This window comes from Sciurus carolinensis, chromosome 9 (assembly GCF_902686445.1).
Source record: "Sciurus carolinensis chromosome 9, mSciCar1.2, whole genome shotgun sequence".
Lineage (NCBI taxonomy): Eukaryota > Metazoa > Chordata > Mammalia > Rodentia > Sciuridae > Sciurus > Sciurus carolinensis.
This window is the reverse complement of record NC_062221.1, coordinates 101,563,550-101,588,282: the sequence shown is the minus strand read 5'-3', so window position 1 is coordinate 101,588,282 and position 24,733 is coordinate 101,563,550. Positions and strand designations below refer to the sequence as shown.

General features: G+C 34.2%; 2 protein-coding genes and 1 pseudogene across 7 annotated transcripts in view; 2 read left to right on the top strand and 1 right to left on the bottom strand.

The window, feature by feature from the left end:
* Htr1f (5-hydroxytryptamine receptor 1F) overlaps window positions 1-11,760 on the top strand; it is a 161,945-nt gene extending 150,185 nt beyond the window's left edge. For all 6 annotated transcript variants that reach the window (XM_047563037.1, XM_047563034.1, XM_047563035.1 and 3 more), the window contains one exon: window positions 7,521-11,760. In XM_047563037.1, the coding sequence (XP_047418993.1) occupies window positions 7,563-8,663 (1,101 nt within the window). In that variant the 5' untranslated portion in view covers window positions 7,521-7,562 and the 3' untranslated portion in view covers window positions 8,664-11,760. The remainder of the gene's footprint in view (window positions 1-7,520) is intronic.
* A 4,817-nt stretch (window positions 11,761-16,577) lies between these two features.
* On the bottom strand, window positions 16,578-17,805 carry LOC124993030 (nucleophosmin-like; annotated as a pseudogene).
* Window positions 17,806-24,263: 6,458 nt separating this feature from the next.
* On the top strand, window positions 24,264-24,506 carry LOC124992569 (WD repeat-containing protein 70-like). Its single transcript, XM_047563500.1, has one exon. It carries the CDS (start codon window positions 24,264-24,266, stop codon window positions 24,504-24,506), a length of 243 nt encoding a protein of 80 aa, XP_047419456.1.
* The last annotated feature ends 227 nt before the right edge of the window (window positions 24,507-24,733 follow it).

Genomic DNA, 24,733 nt, shown 5'->3' with positions numbered 1-24,733 from the left:
CTCCTCTCTTCAAGCCATACCTCACTACCTGCCCTCCTCACTCACTCTGCCAAAACACGGATCTTATGCTTTCATGTACCTTCTCAAACATTTCTGACTTCTAATTGCCCACAAAATAATGTCCAGTGTCTTTATCATAAGAAGCAAGCCCTTCATTGTCATTCAGAGTGAACTTGCCTCTTACCTCCAACCCCAGTCCTAATGTGCCTTTGCATTATGTAAGCAGTGTATCACAAGTCTGAATGCATCTTGCATTTTTATGCCTCTGCTTTTACTCACACTTACCATCTCTCTGCAAAGGCTTTTATTGTTTTATATGATGTTTAAGTCAGCTTTTTCACTGCTGTGACCAAAAGACCTGATAAGAACAATTTTAGAAGAGGAAAAGTATATTTTGCACTCATGGTTTCAAAGGTCTCAGTTAATGGACATCCAGCTCCATTGCTCTGGGCCCTAGCTGAGGAAGAACATCATGGTGAAAGAGTGAGACGGAGGAAAGCTGCTCTGTGTTACAGGGCTGGGACCTTGCAGGAAACAGAAGCAGAGAATACCCCCACTTCAAACCCCAGTTCTTGTGATCAAGTCAGAAAGATTTCAGACATGTCACTCAGAATAACAGGCATGAGTTTACTGAAAGGATAGGAAAAGGGAAAGGGGATACTCTCAAGGGAAAGAGTGGGTCCCCTCAGAAAGGAGAGGACTGTGTGCCTTTCCTGCACTCCAGTTTTATTGAGATCCCAGAAAAATTTTCAGAGAGTCCTGCACCGACTGTCAGCAGGATGACATCAGACTTTCATGTCCCCACTGCCTGAACGCTCTAGGTCACCTTGGCCCATGCTGATTAGTTCTAACTGAATTCTTAACGACAAATTCTTACTGATTTTGTGGTTAGGCAGAATTATCTTTATCTCCCTGAGTTTTGGGATATGGTCTATGAAAAGGATGACAAAGTCTTCCCCTTTAGTGTAGTGGGTTCCTTTTATTGTCATTATTTCAGGCCTGCATTTCTCTTTCAGATAGCAGGTAGTTTGTTGATGAATGTAACATATCATGTCCACTTAAGGCAAAGCTGCAGGTAAATTGCTTCTTGGAAAAGAAAGCATGTGGGGCTCAGCACAGTGGGCCCATTTTATACAATTGTTCCCTTAACTTCATGTTCCCACTACTCACATGAGTCTGTCCTCTATCATCAGGTTATCACACCAGGAAGCACAGAGAGATTCCCTCACAAAGGACAAAACATATACCCCAAAGGCATGTCCCCAGTGACCCACTTCTTTCAGCCACACCCTACCACCTACAGTTATCACCCAGTTAAAATCTATTGGGGGGTTAATGCATGGATTAGTTTAAGGCATTCACAACCCAATCATTTCACCTCTAAACTTTCTCGCATTATCTCATACATGAGCTTTGGGGGGCAGCTCATGTCTAAATCATAACACATGGTATAATTAATTCTCCCTCCTTGGCATTTCCAGAACATTATACCTTCATAATGCTCTCATTTCTTTTCATAATTGATTATAATTATGTGTTTAGCTATTTCTTTAAAATGGCTAGTTTCTTAAAGTCAAGAACATTGTGTTGTTGTTTTGTTGTTGTTTGCTGTTTTGTTTTATTTGGTGTTAGGTTTTTGGGGTTTGGGGGTTTTTTTGGAGGGAGTAGGAGATACTTTTTACAACCATCAAATTAATCAGAACATAAATATCTCTCAATAAAGAGTTCTTAAGAATAAATGGGAACAATATAACAAGAGCAGAAAGGAAGTCTCAGACTTGAGAAAACAGTTTTTAAAAAATTAGAAAACACTGAGAATACATTCCTACTATTACAATAAACACACAGAGACCTGGCCACTCCCTTAAATGTTCATTCTATTGGTATTTGCTTCCTTTCAACACACTTCTTTATAAAACGAACAAAAAAATCTTTATTGAATAGAAAAAGTAATTACTTCATAGATCTCATGAGTAGACTAGAGTTGTTAAGTAAAAGTCTCAGGATAAAATGGTGGTTAAGAGAAAGTTTTGTTCCGCCAATGATTTATGTTGTTATCATAGAGAAGTTTATTAAACTTCCATGCCTCCGTTTTCCTATTTATGAAAAGATAAATAATAATTATACCTACCTCATAGATAGCATTAAGAATTAAATGGCCTAATACAGGTAAAGCACTTAGTGCAGTACCTGTGTTAGATAGCTAGTCAGCCATGAACGAACAGTGATCAGGGAAAAGAAGATGAAACATGACTCAAAACCACAGGGAGCCTTGTGATAGCACCTGGAAGATGGGGATTTGGAATGTTAAAATCTCCCCCAGCCATAGTTACTTTTCCTTGAGAAAAACTACTGTTTCAAGATCAGGTCACACCCTACCAGGTGGTCTGGACCCTCCCTCAATCACCAATACCATCACAACTCCAAAATCACCTGGACCTTACAATGACCCTCAGAAAGAAGGTTCACTGAGGCCTGTTCAAAGGGTGACAAACCAATTAAGGGGTCAGAAAATCAAGGCAAAACCAGGAAGAATCAATTTCCTCTATGAGCACCACACCATCTCTTAGAGACAGTCCATGAAGTTCTTATTCTGTCAGTCAGAAAAGGTAGTCAGTCTTGGGTGGTATTCTGGAAAACTCCTGGGACTCCCAATAAAACAGGAGGGCAAGGTCATTTCTCTGAAAGGACCACTTTCTCTCTTAAGAGTGTCCCTTTTTTCCTTTTCCTATCCCTCTTAATAAATTTATGCCTGTTAGTCTGAGAGACATGTCTGAAATCTTTCTGGCATGATTGCGAGAATTGGAATATGAAAAGGAGCCTTCCCATTGCCTCATTTTACACAAGGTCTGTTCTCTGTAACACCTACAAAAGCAAACAATCAGAAAAGATAAACTGAAACAGTCAACTTGTAGTTTTTCATGAGGTCTTGATAGAACTGAATTTTACTATCTTGCCTCTTTACAATGTTATTATAGAAACCATTTGTATCACACACACCCATGCACACACAGACCTTATTCACAGTAGAAAGAAAATGAAACTATGCCTCTAGAAGCTAATTGTTTAACCTGAGTACAAAATATATAGACATCAAGATCAAATAGATTTCTGAATATAAAAAAATATTTTATAAAAATACTGTGTATAAACAAAAAAAGTAAATGCACCAAGTGGCTAGACGAGCAAATTGGCAAATATTTATGCTGAGTAAAATCTGGGGAATTTTGCTCTCTCTGCTGTTATCAGGAAGATCACATTTAACTGATGAGACTACAGCCTTTACCTAGAAAAATCTTGATTAATTCCCAGGAAAGACATTTGAAATATAGAATATCATCTATGTTCTTAGAGCAGGAGAAGCATGAGTAACCCAGTGTATGTCCTATAATCAAGAGGTGGGCCTAGCCCTATGAGGACATACAATGGGAACTTTAAATATAAAGGAACGGGAAGGAATCTGGTCAAAGATCATGTCCGAAGACAGACGTTTTATTAGATTTCTAATTGTAAGTAGCAAGAAGAAAAGTCATGAAAGTGAAACCCAATTGTGATTGACTGCATTTGTTATCCTATTTTGTTTGTTATCTATGACAATTGGAAGATTAATTAGGTTTCTAAATGAAATACTGAAAGATGTCTGGTAAACTACAAAATACTCTATATGACACATACGACAAAATTTAAAAATTTTTTTTCCTTTAAGTACTATTTTATTAACAGTAATTTAAATACTACTCCATGACACTTAGAGAAATCAGTTGAATTATTAAATAACTCAATTTCTAGTTTTAAACTGGTCCAATTTCCTATAGCGCTGGTTTTTATTATAAAAACCCACATAACTATTTGCAAACAGTTCCTCTCACTTAATATTCTTACCAAAATATACTTTCAGGATTATCTCTTATGCCCAAAGTGTATATCAGGCAAGTTACTGTTGAAAGTTATTTTTGCTTATAATATGGAAAATGTCAGTACTTTTAAATCAATTCCCATGACACTAAGTAAACACTACTACAAATAAATTATTTAATTAAAAGAAACTATCCAAGAGGTGTAGCTCAGTGATCTAGCTCTTATCCAGCATGTATGAGCACCTGGGTTCAATACTCAGCACTGCAAAAATAAATAAAAAATTATTTTGTTTTTAAATTGAATTAATAGTGTAAATTTTATAATTAAATAATGTAGGAGAATTGGAAGTAAAAACTAATTAATATAGCATGCTTTTAATTATCTTTGTGGCTTCAGAGAAAGCATTTCACACAAGACCACTGTCTCCTCTCCACCCGCTCCAAAAAAAAAAAAAAATGTTTCCAGAGAGAATCTACAAAAACTGTGAGGTCTGCTAAGATCCTTGACCAAAAACCCTACTTACATGTTTTCTATGATAAGTGAATGCTGATCCATAGTGGGGTGGGGGGAGAAAAAGATTGAAGGAACTTTGGATTATGCAGAGAGGAGTGAAGGGAAGGGTGGGGCGGTGGAGGTGGGAAGGGCAGTGGAATGAGACAGACATTATTACCCTATATACATGTAGGATTACACTACTGGTGTGACTCAGCACCAAGTACAGCCAGAGGAATGAGAAGTTATGTTTGTGTACTATGTATCAAAATACATTCTACTGTCACGTATAACCAATTAGAACAAATAAAAAAAATTTTTAAAACCCACTTACTAAAGTAAATTAGCATGTCTAGCACTCTATGGTCATTTTATGAAATTAGGAAAATGTCTGAGTGTTCAGTAGTCTTTGTAGATGTAAGTAGTTAATTTGGTTAAAAGAAAAAAATAAGATTAGTTAAAATCAAAGTTACCCCTTAAAACAACTACGTGTATGACCAAACATCCCATTTACAAAGGTGAACTTGCCAGTAAGGAAAGCTCAAAATGGCACTCATCCTGAAATGAAAGTTATTCTTCTTTATAAGTCACCATTGTAGTGACTGTGTTACCTTTCTTCTGAAAGAGGACTCTCCACCCACAGTTTATAATCATTGCTTCACTGTATGCTGTTTTTTAAATTAGAAGTCAGATAAGAGCAATTGACAATTCACAATGGCCAAATTATAGAACCAGCCTATGTGTTCCTCAGAGGATAGATAAAGACCATGTGGTATATATACACAAAGGCATTTTATTCAGCCATAAAGAAAAATAAAATTATGTTAAGGAAAATGGATGGAACTTGAGAGCATTATGTTAAGGAAATCAACCCAACTCAGAAAGTCAAGTGTCATATGTTTTCTTTCATATGTGGAAGCTAGAGAAGAAAAAGAAGAAAGGTGGAGTGGGTGAATCTCATGAAAAGGGAAGGGAGATCAGGCAAGTAGAGGAAAGGGACCAGGGAAAGGGAAGAGGGAACGGAAAGGAAAAATACTGGGGAACAGTATTGATCAAATCTTATTGGCATGTTATGTACATGTATGAATATGTAACAATGAACCCCACCATTGTGCGTAATTATAATACACCAACAAATTATGAAAAAAGAAAAAAATAAGAGTAATTGGAGTATAATCAAATAAGATTAATACATTTTATAAGGTAGTTTTTTCCCATTGGTTTTCTTCTCTTTCTTTAGTAATTCTTTAGGAATCACTTAGGAAATTTTCTTAGGAAAAAAAAGAAATTAAAATTCTAAATCTATTTTTAATTATAATTGTTACTATACTTTCCTCTTTCTTTAAATTGTTTTGATTTTAAAGTGGTAATGTTTCAGTTGTCGAAACTATTAACAGTAATTTAAAATATCTAATATTTTATATCAAATACTTATTAGGAATATAATCATACATATGTTGTGATTAAATATATTATAAAACACATCAGAATGATGCATACTCACTATACTACTTGTGTTTGGATTAAATTTAATTTGGTCTTTCAGATAGTTGTTGAAGCCAAATGCTGCTGCTAAGCAAATTGAGTGACAGAAGAAATTTGAATACTTGCTATCCAGAAAATGAGTGGTTATCTGTTGTATGATTAAGTTGCTACATATCTACATTACTAATATCACCACTTATTTGTAAAGCACAACTAAGGTAACTCCCTATAAAGAGTGGAGTCTAAAGTCTAATTGGAAATCTAAATTAGGGATTCTCAAACTAGGGAACCTCAATCAGCTGGAGGACTTATTAAAACAGATCGTGGGGTCCCACTTCTGGAGTTTGTGATTCAGTAAGTCTGATGCGGGTCCTAAGATCTATAATTCTAACAAGCTCCTAGGTGGTGATGATACTAGAGGTCCAAGGAGTTAGATTTCTGTGCATAATCTACATAATTCTCATTTGTTTAATTTTTTTCAGTGCTACGGCATCTATGAGTTTCTCTCCACTAAGGGCAGCTACACAGCTTTTTCAGCATCACTCTTTCTCACATTCTTATTTCCAGGAGTTTCTCAAATAAATGATGTTCTCAAATAAATGTTTCTTAATAAATGATGTTACTTTAATTTTTGTTTGTGTGCTGTCTTCATGCAGGTCTTGGACTTCCTTCTCTAAGTCTAATAATTTCCCTGCCCTCACCCTGGTTATGAGTGTTATGACATGTGATCTTACTTCCTAAAATCAGTATTGCAAAACAGAGCCCCAGGGTTCTCATAGGCACCAGCTGAACTGTCATTAAATTCCGTGATCTTAACAGTAACAATTACAAGCCATGGGTGGAGAGTCCTCTTTCAGAAGTAAGGTGACAGAGTCACTACAATGATGACTTATAAGAAGAATAACTTTATCTCAGGGTGAATGCTATTCCCAGCTCTCCTCACTGGCAAGTTCGCCTTCTTAACTAGGATGTTTGGTTACATATGTCATTGTTATAATGGGCAATGTTCTATGGTTCTTTGACTCCAACTAATCTTATTTTATCTTTTTAAACCAAATTAAGTACTTATATCCACAAAGACTACTAAATACTCTGACATTTTCCTAATTTCATAAAATGACCATAGAATGCTAGATAAAGTAATTTTTACTTACTTCCTTTTATGTAACTTCTATATCCTGACAAAATATATTAAATTTTCCTGTAGTCTCTGCAAGCATGATGATAATGTTCTCAATGTAACTTTGAATTAAGTACAAAATTGTTTATGATTTTGAATACTGCCCTTAATATGATGCTTTCTTATATTACATTACACAATGCACAAATATATATTCATTTTCTTCTATGGACAAAGAGAAAAACATAGTATTAACTACAGTTTTTAAAAGCAATTCTATAGTAGTAGATATTTTAGTGAGCAATTTACTAGTTTACTCAAATATCTTTTTATGTGAGAGTCATATTTTGAGAAATGTTTTCAAAGTTACCTAATTGTTATTGTTCTTATTGGATTTGTTGAATTAAATGGAAAAAAAATAAAGTCTGCAATCTGAACTCTATTTTTAAAGCCATAGAATATTCTGGGAAAACATACACTTATACTTTTTAAAAGGTTACTCTCAAAAGGAAGAGAAAAATTCTCAGCGCCTTCTCTGAACTGTTTTTCCCCTCCTTTGTTACAGGTATCCATATTTCAGCCATATTAATCTTTTAAAACAAAAAAAATGGATTTCTTAAATTCATCTGATCAAAATTTAACCTCAGAGGAACTGTTAAACAGAATGCCATCCAAAATTCTTGTGTCCCTCACTCTCTCCGGGCTGGCACTGATGACAACGACCATCAACTCCCTTGTGATTGCTGCAATTATTGTGACCCGGAAGCTGCACCACCCGGCCAATTATTTAATTTGCTCCCTTGCAGTCACAGATTTCCTTGTAGCCGTCCTGGTGATGCCCTTCAGTATTGTGTATATTGTGAGAGAGAGCTGGATCATGGGGCAAGTGGTCTGTGACATTTGGCTGAGTGTCGATATTATCTGTTGTACGTGCTCCATTTTGCATCTCTCAGCTATAGCTTTGGATCGATATCGGGCAATCACAGATGCTGTTGAGTATGCCAGGAAAAGGACTCCCAAGCACGCCGGCATTATGATTACAATAGTTTGGGTTATATCAGTTTTTATCTCCATGCCTCCTCTATTCTGGAGACACCAAGGAACTAGCCGAAACGATGAGTGTGTCATCAAGCATGACCACATTGTTTCTACCATTTACTCAACATTTGGAGCTTTCTACATCCCACTTGTATTGATTTTGATCCTCTACTACAAAATATATAGAGCAGCAAAGACATTATACCACAAGAGACAAGCAAGCAGAATTGCAAAGGAAGAGCTGAATGGCCAAGTCCTCTTGGAGAGTGGTGAGAAAAGCACTAGACTGGTCTCCACGCCCTACATGCTAGAAAAGTCTTTATCTGATCCATCAACAGACTTTGATAAAATTCATAGCACAGTGAAAAGTTCCAGGTCTGAATTGAAGCATGAGAAATCTTGGAGAAGGCAAAAGATCTCAGGCACAAGAGAACGCAAAGCAGCCACTACCCTAGGATTAATCTTGGGTGCATTTGTGATATGTTGGCTTCCTTTTTTTGTAAAAGAATTGGTTGTTAATGTTTGTGAAAAATGTAAAATTTCTGAAGAAATGTCAAATTTTTTGGCATGGCTTGGTTATCTCAATTCCCTTATAAATCCACTGATTTATACAATCTTTAATGAAGACTTTAAGAAAGCATTCCAAAAACTTGTGCGCTGTCGATGTTAGTTTAAACAAAGTTTATCATTTTAGGGTAGAGGTTTTTTATTTTGCAGGGGAGTAACTAAATGAGTGTTAAATAATATAACATTAAAAACTTTTAGAGGAAATATTAAAACTGCTAAAAGGATAGAATTTTTTTAATAGCACCATTAATATAAAGTGTATTGATTTGATCATTCTAATCAAAATTAGAAAATAATTTATGCAGGTTATAATATTTTGCCTATGCAATGTATCTAAAAAACTAACTGGAAAAATATATGTATATGGTATTAATGACAATAATTTTCTAGGTTCATATCTTACAATAATTATAGAAGAATTTTCAGTTAATGACATACTTCCATCCATAATTTCCCTATAATCCTATTGTTTTATTATGTAACCCTTTATTTTACAGAAAAGATATAATTTTACAAGGCACACATTTCTCCTTCTTAACCACTTCTCCACCATACCCTGACCATTAACAATTCACTTAGTATGAGTGAGGATCAATACTGTCTTTGTATTTAGGTGGTACAGAGTAATCATAAAATGGGTTAGGTATTGCAAAATAATTCTGGATACTGAATGTGTATATTTTAAATTATCTGTCTGTTTGTTATAAGTTTCTAGAAGAATATTATCTTAACCATGTAGTATCAACGTTTGAAATCAAATCCTTACCCAAGGGGTGGGGGGAATTTTAATTGCCCCTTGTTTATTTTAGAATAATTTAAGGCACTAAGTACTCTAGGTTATTCACCATAGTTATTATACTTCCTATCTCTTATTTAAAATAGAAAATATATTTCACTTCTATTAATATTAATTCGTTGTTACTAAATATCTGTTACTTTACACTTCATCTCAATACCTTTGATTTGAATACATTTCCTTCATATGAGAGAGAATGTAATAAGAACTCTTTACAACTTTCCCTTTAATTAAACATCTCTAGCTTTCTGATTGGTGAAAACAAATCATCGTTGAAGACCCATGGTAAACCAAGACTATTTATAAAACAACATATGCCTTTATTTTTGAGTTGCACCTTTGCCTGTATTTTAAAATACACTTTGCTGGTGGGGTGATTAAGAGCATGTTACATCTTTTTTAAATATATCTGTGATACATTACTCTCAATCTAATAAATATTTACAGTTTCCATTTTATATAAGGCATTGAGACAGGTATTAAATAGAAGATACAGGAAAAATAAAATACCGTTTCTTGTCTTCATACATGTTTACAATCAAAAAGAAGAAACAATACAAAGTTAAAACTATAATAGAAAAGAACAACAAGGATTTGGCAAGAAAGTTATTTACATAGTTATAATGGTATAGAGAAAAAATTGACCACATCTGGTTGAGAAAAATCAGGAAATCAGAAAAATCAGAAAATTTTCATAAAGAATGTATCTAAAATGGTGTCAAATAACACTAGGGTTTAGACCAGAGAAATGGAAGAGCACATTCCAATTCCTCTCATTCTCTTAACATCTCTTTCCCATCCTCACTTACCAAGATTTGATTCTGTGGTTGATTTATTCAAAGAACTTGAAGAAGCTAAAATGATCTGTTAAATTAATTTATTTATACCCATATCTTAAATTTATATATTTACATTGGGAAATTCTAAGACACATAAACCATCAACCCAAAAGAACAAATTTCAGGCAGGTGAGGGCCACCCAAATATAGATACTGCCTTCTAATTTGAGTTGGACGGAAGCTCAAATCCAGAAAGTTTATACCATAAGTGAAGGGAAGTCAAATATTCCTTCAGAGTTCAGAAAAGAATCAAGTTTATTATGTCTCTGAGTGTGAGGTCATTTTGTCAATGTGAAGGAACCACAGCACATCATAGTAATTTTCACTTCATGTGTGTGTTTTCCCCATAAGCTAAGGGTCCTTACTGATCCTGCCATCCCTCATGAACAAATATGAGTGATTTTTCTTTAAAAATATCTTTAAATGTAGGGGATGCAGGGACTAATAATCTGCAATTTTTACATTCTTTGAAATTTATAAAGAACACATTTAATTAACATGATATATTTCCCAGAATATACACAATTTAGTCTCTCAATGAAAAATTTTCCAAGTTACTAAAAGCTCATGATTTACCATCTATAATAAATGAAATAATATAGCAATTCATTTATTTAAGTAACAACAGAGGAACAAAATGTAAATATTACAGAAAGTGATTAAGTAGGAGAAATGAAAGTTTACTTCCTGATAGAAATTGTATACAACAATACCAAAAAAATAAGTGAAGAATTTATTTTTGATCTGCTCCTCTGAATCTTTTCAAATATAGGATATGTGAAAAGCAAAGAAAATCAAAAAAGAAATCCAACAAATGGATACTAAATTCAGCAAAGCAATCTATCTTTAGACATAACTATGCACAAATTTTACTTGAAAATACACTTCCGCTGTGAAATGTGCCCAAGATTATTTTCCTTTTGTTAATAGGTTTGGTTGGTTTGGTTTTACAATAGGCCCATAGCACAAACAGCTTTATCCAGGTGGGTAGCATTCGATGAGTTGATCCTTAAGGAAAACCAGTTTCCTTTTTGAATTTCCAAAACCTATCCTCCTTTTCCTTTTCTGGTTTGTGATTCCCCAGTCATCTATGTTACTTATCAGTTGTGTTGATTACAAACTAGTTCTCTTAGTAGAGTATAATCCCCATATTTATAGGTTCAGTCTTAATCTTGGCCCTCTTACCCAAGTATTTTTAAAATCAAAAACAATGAAGAATTACCTGGAAGCCAGTTACTAGAAAATGTGTTTATTTATTCCCCAAAATAGCATGAAGAAGGAAATAATCATACATTTATTGCTAAAAGGCATTCCTCCACTTCAAGGAAGAAACTGTTTTCTTGTGAATTCATACAAAACTATTTTTGACTTATAGGTCAGAGAAACAGATTTAATGCATTTCAACAGAAAGAAAATATGAATGATTTTTTTCCTTAATATATTCCAAAGTGCTTCAAAACTAATCCTGCTTAATTCAAAATGTGTCCATATTAAAGTAATTTGCTTCAGAGATGTGTTTCTAATATCTTCCTAATAACTAAAGTGATTATATTCAAACTCTTATTTTGCCAAAAAGTATTTTTAAAAGCAAATTAGTATTTTTGTCATGAATAAAGTAAATATTTTCTTATGACATCGTGATACTTTTTCTTGGTCTTTTCAATCAGTACACTTCCTTTCATTCTTTAAAATGAGGAAAATATTGCTGAAAAATATTTTCCAATATTGTAATAAAATTTGTTTATTAATATGTTTGTAGGACATCTCTACAAAATGTGACAGTATTTAAAATTCACCTAGGAAGGACAGACTTTTTTCAAGAATTTATCATCTGTGGTCAAAAATGACAAAGTTCTGTTTGAGTAATATTATGGTCTAATATTATTTTATCAACAGTAACAATAAATCATATCCAAGCAATCTTTCATTACAGTTTGTGTTTAGATACAATTCCAGTTTTTACCATGGAATGTTTCCACCTCTGCAAGGACACTAAAATGACATTATTCATTTATGTGGACCCAGCAAAGCTTGACATATCTTTCTTCCTATGCTTTCCAATATTTTTTCATTATGTTATAATAATATTCCTAAACCACATATACTTAAGATTCATACCCAAAAGTTATATTTACATTGTGTCTGTTGTCATTACTATCACATAATTTTATTTCATAGCTGGGTAATTTTGTGTGCCATTTTGCAATGCAAGTAGGTATTAAGAAACACTGAACTAGAAGAAAAATCAATCTTAGCATAGCACACTATTGAGCTTGAAGATGAAATGGGAAGTTGAAGTGGGGAATTTTTCAAAAGGAAGGAAGTGGAGTGCTTCAAATTTCAGATTTTAAAAAATAGTATGTATGAAAATCACCTGAAATGATTATGGCAACAGATTCCAAAGATTCTAAGTTTGTGTGTTCAAACTGGAGCTCAAGAATCTGGGTCTTAAGAAGAATCTTAGATTATTCCAATGAAAGTGGAGTCTGGAACTTTCATTCTTGGGATCACTGCTTTAAAGCCCTTGCTAGTTAAGTGTTTTGTGGGATCATAGTTATAATAAGTGAAAATGAAATTTCACCACCATTTTACTGACTCAGAATCCAGAAAACAATTTTGCTACTACATGAAAAGTGCCTAATGCAAAACTATCCAGAAGCAGAAGTCAAAATCATATCAGCTTGCTGAGAGGATTATAAAGCATTCGGTTAAAAACAACTATTATAATTTATTCTCAATCAGAATACTGTTGAAATTTCTAAGGCAAGGAATTTATTTATTACATATGAAGCAGCTGTTTATTTTATTTATTTATTTTTTTTGGGTGCTGGGGATCGAACCCAGGGCCTTGTGCTTGCAAGGCACTCTACCGACTGAGCTATCTCCCCAGCCCCGAAGCAGCAGTTTAAAGGAATCAATAATTCTCTACATTTGAAATTAGAAAAGGCTCAATATGAATCCTGATTCTTTTGCTTTTCATTAACCTAATACTGAGCAAGTTTCATTTTATACTGTTTTCTTCAGACAACAGTTGAAAGACTCAGGAGACTGAGATTAAGTAAATTCTCTTTAAAAATGATAAAGGACAACAAAATGTAAATTACCATTATCATTATCATTATTCTCTGTAATAAGTCCAGAATGAGTCAGTGCACTTTTGACATGGAGCATGGCTCTACATTGTGTGCTGCCTTCTGAGTCCAGAGAGAAGCAAATCATTAATTGGTGGCCTCCTCCTGTAGAGCAGTAACTCTTTAAACAGCCCCATCTGAACCATGGGAATGCCACCTTAGGGGACCCACCCACCAGTCTTTTCTCTTGCTCCATTCTGCCACTCCCATTCCTAAAAGCCTTCTAGCTTCAAAACTTGTTTACCTCTCTAGGAGATAAACGTAATACAATCTGTCTATCCTATAAAAATTATAAGTGCAGTTATTCTAGTATTCATTTCTTCTAGTGATGAATTTGGAGATGATTTCCCAAACGCTCCAGAATTGTTTTATTTTAATCCATTAAATAACAGAGGGGAAATTTATAGGTGAAATGAGAATTCTAAGTTGATGAAAACAAGAATACATGCTTGATTTTAGGCTCTATTAAATATAAGGACAAATACTCCTAATTTTTATGAGGATATTGACATTTGAAGGAGACACTCAATGATGGCTCCCTGTTGCTTATTATATTACATCTAGATTCTCTTGCTTGATTTTGAGGGCCCTAGAGTATTAATAACAAAAAAAAAAAAAACAAAAAAACACTCTCTGGGAAGTCTTATTTCCCACTATCCTCCTTGACCCTACTGAATATTGTCTTCTCCAGTCTGGTCCCTCTCTTCATTACTCTCATAATGTGCCTTTCTCCTTGTTTCATCCCTTCTTCAGCTTTGTTTTGTTTTTCCTCCTACTTGAAATGCCCTTGATACTAAGCAACTTATCCTTCTGATTAAATTTCACTTCCTCCTTTAAATGGAATTCCTATTGCGCTTCAATTCATTATCACACGATATTATCTCCAATAATTCCTTATTTTAAATAGCCTTACTTTATTCATGAGTGTTGACTTTTTATTCCAAATAAAATCATAATGTAATTTACTTAAGAGACATGTGCTTGTGTCTCTGTATCTTTTCCACACCTTTCCAATTTTTTTTTTTTTTTTTTTTTTTTTTTGTAGTAGGTATTGAATCCAGTACCACTGAGTACATTTCCAATCCTTTTTGTTTTTATTTTGAGACAGGGTCTTGCTAAGTTGCTGACTGTCTCCCTACGTTGCTGAGGCTGGCCCCAAACTTCAAATCCTCTTGCTTAGCCTCCTGAGTAGCTGGAATTATAGATGTGTGCCACAGTGCCAGCTTCCAAATAGTTTTGAATATGATATTCTTCTGTAAGTAATCCTGGGCCATTTCACTGTGTTCTAGTAACTAAAATATAGTTAAACAGCTGGTTTATCTTTACCCCTATTTTTAATAAAAGTAAATACAAGCGTATTATTATTTTAAAAAAAAAATGAAAAATTGCTAAAACAAAATTGGTTCATTACTTTTTAATTAGAAAATATCTTACTGAAAATGAAATACATAAAAGTCATACTATTTCCCAGATGTGCTTGTATATCATGATAAATTTTAATAAGTAATTTATTATTCATTATTAATTATATATACAACATATAAAATGCTTTTAATTGCCTATGCTTTGAAATAGAAAATGCAATATGTTCTTCAGTTTAACAGGAACAATTCTTACTTCCTGAGTTATTCTAGAACTCCATATGTTCAAGAGCTGGAGAAACAACATTTCTTATCAATTTCCCTCAGGTCAAGCATTAAGAGAGAAAAAATAATTCATGTCCTTACCCATTTCACCCTTGTATATGATTATGATACAAGTACTGTCTGGCTGACCAAACACGAAAATGCCAACCCTTTAGAACTGCCCAACTCCACAGCAAGCATCTGAGAATCAGTCCAACCTTGGAAAACACACAATATATTACCTCTGACTACCAAATCATATCCCTCTTGTTCTCCAAAAAGCTGGTCATAGTTGTCCCTTCATCCACAAACTCAGGTTCTAATTATATACTTCTAAAAAGAAAGAATAAGAGGAGAATTGCAAGTTCATAATCTCTTGTGTTTCTATTTATACTGGTGTTTTAAATTGTAAAACTGAACTCAATAACGATTATTTTTTGTCAAACTTTGTTTTCTTTTCTACTATATCTTCCTATCAACCTAAAGGTTTAAATTCTATCTATTGTACTTGGCATATTTATATCAAAATAACTCCAATTATAAATGCATGCACACATTATGAATCTTCTGTCCTTTTACCTATTCTTGTTAGCATATTATATGCAAAACATCTGAAATTTTGGTTAGATACTGGACTTCCCTTACATATATTTTCCATTGAATAATGTCTCAAATAAAGTTATATATGTTTGCCCTTAATTTGAGCCAATGCATTTTCTTTCTCAAAATCTTCCTACTGATGAAAAATAATATGTATAAGTTGTATTAATATTAAAAAGACATGAAAAGCCAGTTAGATTTATTTTAACATTTTAATATCAATTGCTCAAACTATAAAAATGTTCAAACAAGGATTTTAATAGCCTATGAAATATAAAAATATACTCAATTTGTTGCTGTTAAGAGGGTGATAAAAATAAATGTATGCTGGAATTGAATGTTACTTAGCCCAAAAGGATTAAAATGTGAAATAAATCATATTCTTCAAATAATGAGTGTTGGCTTTAACTTAATAATTTCAAAATATCCTAAAACATTTTATTAAGAAAACTGCAAATAAAGAATAAGAATGTGAAGCAGACATGGATCTTAAGTGTCCTGAGCTGTAAAGTCAATGACCCTCATTTTGACTGTGATACCTACAATAACTTCACTTCCAGTTCTTTCATCTAACTTCACTAAAATTAAATAGTTGGCATTCTGACTTTAAAAACTCAAATTAGGACAATTTGTTTTCTTTTCCTGAACTAAAACAACAAGCCACAAAAAAAAAAAAAAAAAAAAAAATTACTAGAGGTAGTTATGGAATACTGTTACTAAAGTAATATCAGTACAAATATGTTTTATTCTGATTCCCAATTTTCTTCTTCCTCTTCCTCTTCCTGTTCTTCTCCTTCTCCTTCTTCATCTTTCTTCTTTCTTCTTTCTTCTTCTCCTCCTCCTTCTTCTAGTTGAAAGGAGTAGAGTTTACTCATGTGTGAAGAATAAAAACAGAACTCTTGCAGGAGCAAGAGGCAACCGGATTGGGGTTGCCCAACTTCTCATTCTTTTTTTTTTTTTTTTTTTTTTTAACTTTATTAAAATACTGAGTTTATTTCACATGTATATTTTTGTCTTCCCACCATTTCCATGTCTGACCACCACTACTACTATGTTCTATCATAACATTCCATACATACTTAAAAACCAAGCAAAGGGTGGAGTTCCATCTTTAAAACTAAACAGGCATTTTGGACAACACATTCTTGGCAATGGAACCTGGACAACATTTATCAAACACGGTAGGGAAAGTTCTCACTTTGCATTATAAAAAGGACAGCCAGATATCAACTGTTACAGAAATGAAAGAAGACGGAAATTTTTAACAAACTGTTTAAACTATTTTCTTAAAGAGACTTCCTCCACTGCCAGAGATCTTGAATAGCCTCCTGGTCAGTCATCCGGAAGCAATTCTTCACATAATTGACGAACTTGGCTTCCACTTTGGGAAGAGAACCACCTTTCTCTATACTTGCTTGCATTTTTGCTTTAATGTCTTCTACAGAACTAGGTCCTTTTGGTGTTTTAGGAGTTTTTTCCTGTTTTTTGAAGGATTCTTGACCTTTTGATCTTGGTGTTGATGGTTTTGAGTCTTTTCCATTCTGGTTTGATTTTTGTGCATTTTTGGCTGGAGTATCTCGTACAGATTTCTTCACTGGAGCTTTTTCTTCAGTTTTCTCATCATCAAAATCATCATCATCATCATCTTCTTCATCATCATCATCTTCATCATCGTCGTCATCTTCATCAGCAGCAAGTTTTACTTTTTTCTGGGGAAGCTTGCTACCACCTCCAGGGGCAGATCACTTTCCAGACACACTTAAGAGTTTTACATCCTCCTCCTCTTCATCTTCTGATTCTGCATCTTCCTCCACAGCTACTAAGTGCTGCCCACTAATATGCACAGGCCCTGAACCACATTTCAACCTTAAGACCACAGGTGGTGTGATTTCAAAGCCCCCAAGGGAAACCGTTGGCTGTACAGACATTTTCAATGTTGCCAATGTTACTTTAATAGGACTGCCTTCATAATTCATTGCCTCTGCTTCAACAATGTGCAATCCATCCTTTGCACCAGCCCCTAAACTGACCGTTCTTAAGGATAACTGGTGTTCATTTTCATCATTATCCACCTTAAAGTGATAATCTTTGTCAGCCTTTAGTTCACAACCGAAAAGATAGTTCTGGGGCCTCAGGGGGCTCATGTCCATGTCCATCGAATCTTCCATGGGGTGGTAGCACGCACTTAGGTGGGAGAGAAGGCGGACGGAAAATAGGCTGCTGCCCTAGAGAAGAGACGCGCAGGACGGAATCACGCCAGGCCCAACTTCTCATTCTTAACTATACAATTTTGAATGTAACCATGTTGAATTGTGTATTAAATTTTTTAAAACTGCTTCTTTCAACTTTTCCTCCCAAAATAAATCTTGACAGACAAGAAAAAAGTTGGCATTTAAGAGGATGCAAAGAAAAGACTGTAAGTGCTGCTAAAATAATTTTTTTGCACATATTCCATGGAAAAAGGAATGTCTTCATTAATATTCAGAAAATAATGTTGGGGGGGAAATAGGAAAAACAAACAGTTGCACCTATTCCCAAATAGTTATGAATGTTTGTCTTGGTTCCTAGAGAAAAGTGAGGTACAAAAACTCAAAGGTCTATTTCCTTTTACTTGGCTTGTTAGTAACCATCACATTAGTACAATGGATCTCTTTGTTGTGGTTGAGTCTCCAGAGCAAACTATATTGTATTTTGTCAGATTAATTCAGCTGAATTTAGCTTTGGAAGACCACAAATGGAATACCACATTTAACCTGTTGAAAGATGTAGAAAACCTTGGAAGTGGTTAAAGTAGAACCTTCCTAAATGGTCTCACTCTTTTCCAGTGGTTTGGGGAAAAGAATAAGAAAAATTATATCTCAAAGACATGACAAGGTATAGGCGTTGGATAAATTTCTTCTCTGGAAAAAAAAAAATTGAACTTTTAAAAATGTTCTCCTTTTTCTTTTTTTAATGATTTGAAGTTTATTACTCTTAATTTTGACTTTTTAAAAAATTGTCTTCTTCAGAATCCATTGGAATTCCTGAAACAGTACTTGTTTATTTTCACAAATTCTGAAAACTTCTTACTCGATATTTTCAAATATAGTACCTACTCCATTCTCTGTCTTTCTCTCTCTCTCTCCAACTAGAATTTCATATATGTTTTAAAGCATCTTGTTCAGTCTGTCATATCTTTTCCAAATTTTCTCCCACTTTATATCTCTAGGCTTCAATTATACACAATTTTGCACAAAATAGCTCACTGACCTAAATTTCTATTATATTTTTCATTTTTAGAAGTTTTAGGTTTTTTACAAATTCATTTGCTCTTTACTCATGATTTTATGCCTTTTCAGTTTCTGAAAAATTTAAACAAACAGATTTTTATTTTTTCAGACTTACAGGTCCTATATTTGAAGACATTTGGTCTTAACATTGTTTATGCTTGATCTCATTCCTGGCACCTTATTTCTATATGTGTATGTTGATTTTCTTCTCTTGATTCTGAACTTCTCTTTTTTATTTGAACTATGCGAAAATTTTTGAGGTCTGAAAGGAAGGTGGATTCCTTCATGGAGAATTAGCATTTTCTTCTGTCCAGGGTATCTGGCATTATCAGTGCAACACCAACTTAAATGAAATCATTGACTTGAATTTCCTTATATATCTGTGTTTCATCACACCAACAGTGTGAATTCAGCTTACAAACTTGAATGAAAGTCACATTATGGTTATAAATCTTCAGAAGAAATTCTTTCCACCTCCAATCAGAATCAAAGTTCAGTGCTCAAGTTTCAAGATGGGAAATTTTCTTTTTTCTCAACTCCAGATTAGTGTCCAGGTTCATTTTTAATTCACTCTGAAACTGGGAGTTTCAGATTTATTTAGAAGGGGTCTCCTTATACAGTCCCAGAGTGGAGCGTGGAGTTTTGTCTCTCATCCTTGGAACTTTAACAAGTAATGTTTTAGGTCAGCTGAGCTAATCTAATGCATTAAGGCCATAGGACAACATCAGTGCTTATTTCTCAGTCTTCCTAATTTAAACTTATTTCTGGTCTAGGTAGTAAAGTATTTATTTGGTCAGCATTTTCATGCATTTAATATTTTTACTCAACAGTTTTATTTATTTACAGCAAGAAAATCTGTTTAGGTACTTAGTTTGCCATATTAGTAATGGAAGTAAAATTACTTAAGCTTGCTTTTTCTTATGCATTCATTACAATTATCTCAAGCTTTTACTCCATTTTATTATAATTTGTCCCTTGTTTTTGATATTAAAATTTATTTATTACATCTACAATTGTGTGTTGGTTCTCAGATTATTTACTTATTTCTGAAATCTTTTAACCTGTTAATTTTAATCACCTTGTTTTTTAGTTCTTTTATATTGAATTATTTTGTTTATTATGTTATTGCTACCATAAAATATTCATCTGCCTCTGTGGTTTGCATTATGCTTACTTCTAGTCTTTTGCATATTATGAACCCCAAATTTTTTCCTTTTTTCCTTCTTTCATCATTCTTTCTTTCCATCCTTCCTTCCTCTGTTTCTTCTTTCTTTACTATAGTTTCATAATTTCCATATCATTTATTTTTACCTTAATCACATATATCATTGGGTATTACTTCCCAATTAAAGGTGGCATATAAATTTTCCTTATATCACTTCCCATCTTATCCATAACCAGCTAGACTTCCCCTTTAAGTGCATGAGCATGCAGGGGATGGCAAGACTGGAACCCTGTTGTGGAGGACTGTTACCCTTGCTGAAGGATTCTTTTCTAAGATCCATTTATAAGATTGGATTTGTTGTCATTAAACCACTGCACAGTTCCTTTAAAGATAGTAAGTTTATTGGCCTTTCTTTTCTTTCATGAATTTCCAAGAGTACAATTGGGGTTATATTGTTGTGGTTCTTCTCCATCATTTTTCTGAGGGCTACCTTCTTAATTCCTCAGTTTATAAATTGTCAAATTAAAAGTTAATTGTGAGAATTTTCAGGATACTCTAGATTCCTTTCTCCCAATAATATTTTTTCTGAAAGGTGAAGACTAGAAATTATAATACACTGTTAACAATATTTTCTGTTTCTTTCATGACCCATTTCTTTTCACTTATAGTATTAGTTTGTAACCTTTTATTTGTTTTATTGCTGCTGGTAAGTTTTCTCCCTTATTTTGTTGTAATTACTTATCTGATCATTGTCCTAGATATTGGGGAGTCCTGCTTCATTCCACTGTTATTACCAAAGTAAAACTTGTTTTTAAAATATCTTCCTGCAATAGTAATTATTCTTTTAAGAATAACTTCATGTTAGATAAGTAATGTAGAGGAAAATTCATATGACAAGAGTAGTTATCCTATTTAAATTATCACCATCCATGGAAAAAGATACACACAGAATAAAACAAAAGAAAATTATTTTTACTGAGCTAATACAATAACCCACAAGGAAAACTAGAATGTCCAGTATCCAGAGTCAGTTAGCAGGTCCTCTTTGTCTAGAAGAAAGCTCTGGAAATTCCAGAAGAATAAGAAGTTACCAAAAGTAAATTGTACTACTTTTTTTCACCGACAGCCAGTCTAGCACTTATTTTTATTTTTTAAAAGTAGCCACAAAATATTCCTTATATCAACAAAAACTTTCAGTGTTGATTATAAGTAATGCGAACATTCATGCTTTGAGGTTTAAACATTTTTAAAAATAGGGATTTGAATCGCTATTTGCTGCCCTCTGCTGGTGAATCTAAAACTCCTATACAATATTGGAATTTGGCCAGGGAGGACACCTTACACAGTTAGGCATTTTATGTATTGTTTGACAAGGATACATTCTAAGAAGTGGGAAATTTCATCACTGTGCAGACATCCAAATGTACTTATACAAACCTAGATGGAACAGCCTGCTACACACCCAGGATGTATGGTATAACCTTTTGCTTTTAGTTTCCAACCTGTACAGTATGTTACTATACTGAATACTGTAGGCACTGTAACACAATGTAAGAATGTGTGTATATAAATGTATCTATACATAAAAAGAATAATAAAAATACAGTACAAAAGATAAAAACTTGTAAACTTGTATAGGACACCACCATGAATGGTGCTTGTATAACTGGAATTTGCTCTGGGTAAGTCAATGAGAGTGGAGATTAAACATGACTTTAATGTGCACTAGTATAGACTTAAATACTCTACACTTAGGCTACCCTAAATTCAGACATTATTTTTCTTTCTTTGTTAATAATTAGCCTTAGCTTCCTATAACTTTTTACTAAACTCTTGAAATTTTAACTTTTTATTCTTTCATAAGATAACTTAAAAAACACATTGCACAGCTATACAAATAATATTTTTTTCTTTATATCCTTATTCTTTAAGTTTTTTCTATTTTTTATTTATTTTTACTTCTTATACTTTTTGTTAAAAACTAAAACAAACACATACACCAAGATCAGGATCATCAACATCTTACACACACATCAGGGGCAGGATCATGGTGTCACAATCTTTCACCTCTGCTTCCACTTTCACCTCCACATTTTGTCTGCCTGGAAGGTCTTCAAGAGCAGTAAGGTGCCTAGGGCTATAATCTCCTGTGATAGCACTGTTTTCCTCTGGAACAACTGCTGAAAGACCTGCCTGAGTTTCTTCTTGAAGAGATGTCACTTTTTTTTTTTCCCCCAAAATAAACTCATGGTGGTTTTTGTTTGCTTTCATCATAGACTTGATTGTAAGCAGAGGAACATCATGAACGTCCCTCTCTACTAATTAAACCCTTTCAGTGTTAGGGTCCATATTTTTAAACATTTTAAGGAGATTTTCAAAGTCTGCAAAAGTTCCTTCTTCATTTTTTTGGTGTTTTTTTTTTTTTTTTTTTTTCCCCTCTTCTCTTGCAGTTTTCTTTTCTTTTGCCTTTTCTTCAACTGTGCATTCCCTAGGCAATAGGAATTTTTCAACTCTATTATAATCTCGTGGGATCACCACCATATATGTAGTTCATCAATGACAGAAACATTATTATGTGGCTTGTGATTATTTCCCAATGCAGATGAATACTAGCAACCTTGCAACAAGAATGCTTATGAAATTGCAAATTTCTCTTTCTGTTGCATAGATATCATGCAACTAGGAACTATTACATTTTAGATGACTAAGAGCAATGTGCTTGAGATAGAAGTTATGTGTTGATTTTTTTTTTACTGGAGATTGAACCCAGGGGTGCTTTACCACTGAGCTACATTCCCAGTCATTTTTATTTTGAGACAGGGTCTTGCCAAGTTGCTGAGTGTCTCACTAAGTTCTGGGGATGGCCTCAAACTTGCGATCATACCACCTTAACCTCCCAAGTCGCTGGACTTATAGGCATTTGCCACCATGTCCAACTCTTGATTTGGTTTTGATTCTCAAGTAGCAACATAGTTGAACATATAGGTCAATATGTGAATTGTTGCTTAATATGGTTCTTTTATCCCTAGCCTCTCCTTTCCGTTAATTGACTGTCCTTCATTCAAGGAAACTTCTCCAGAATAAATGCAAATATTGGCCTTTAAGTTCAGAAAACTTAATGAAAAATAACCTAGAAGAAATTTGAAGGAATATTTGTCTCACTCAAACTCTCCAACAATAAAGTTGTTAAGTATGGGGTTAGCTAATAGAAAACTCTAGAATGTACTGAGTTTTATGAAAGTGAAAATTTCTGAGCCTATTTTCTTTGGAGATCCTGACCAGCTGAAATTTTTCTATTCCACAGTATTTTCTAATTCAAAGTAATGCCATGGAAATATCTTATATATAGCTGCATAGAGCATAGAGGCAGAAAAAAAAAAGTCTAATGCTACTGCAAGTGAATATCCTGAGGCCTGTGATGGCACTGGAATTATTCCCAAAGATCCCAGATAGAATATGGAAGTCAGAGAGCAAGGGCAAGATGAGACTGAGAAAGAGTGCAAACACACCACTGCCCTGCAAGGGCCATTTGGGATGCAAGGAGAAGTCACCACAACAGATTGCATCTTGGTTGTACTTGATGTAATTGCATCCCGGTTGATACTAAGGTCAGCATGGGAAGAGAACTCATGGGTACCATATAATTTGAGATACATTTCAAAGATTCCAACATAGTATTGAGACTGATCGAACAACAGAAGTGAGGCCCTTTCCCAAACCAAGGATGGACGAATATTAGGGAGAGCAGTTCTTGAATTCAAGTAAAAGCATAAATCACTAGAGCAATAGAGTTTACTTGGAAATAACTAAGCTCTATCCCTCAGAGAGAAAGAAGTCTCGAGGTAGTTCAACCAGTTATAAGAAAAGCATGTTAGATTTTTCACATCAACATTTGTGGTTGGAAAAACCCAGTGAAAGAATCAAAAGAGGTTACTGAAGAGGACTTGCCAGTGCTAGGACTTGGTATTAGTCTGTCCTATCACTAGAGTCTTATTCTCTGTTCATGTTTAGGGTTTATAATTTCTCCTCTGCTTTTCTATCTAGCCCCTTCCTTATTTTTAATGACTTTTCCCTGCTGAAAGTAAGCACATGAAGACAGTTGTCATATCTATTTTGTTTATCATTTGTCTCCAGTACCTAGAATGGCTCCTGGTTTATGGTTTATGCTTCATAAATACTCATTAACATGAAATTGAAAAAAAAAAAAAAAAAACTGACTTCCTCCCCAGTTGCACCTGTGTGGGCTGCAGCTGCAGGACGTTTCCCGGTGTGCCTGCCATGGAGAGCTCGGGGCCCAGTGAAGTGACAGGCTCAGACGCGTCGGGACCCGACCCAGAGCTGGCGGTTACCATGGGCTTCACGGGGTTCGGAAAAAAAGTCTGCACATTTGACTTGGAAACTATGTTTGAGCAAACTCGAAGAACAGCTGTGGAAAGAAGTCGAAAAACACTGGCGGAACCAGTATTTGGAAGGCTGGGCCAGAGATGGCTCTCAGAGCTGTATACACCCACTGACTGTTGACCCAGACAGTATAGAAAATTGAGACATACAGTGAATGTGGCTGCTGCTGTTGAATCCCTGCTTTCATGAGTTGTATCAGACATTTAATGAAGGCCTTAATTTCTAGACTGGTTTGATACCATATGATTGGCAGTTCTGGGTACCACCTCCGGGCCTTTGGAGAAGACTGACTCCTCTGCTTTCTTTGGATCTGATTCAGCTCATTCTTACGCTAGAGAAGGGGCTAG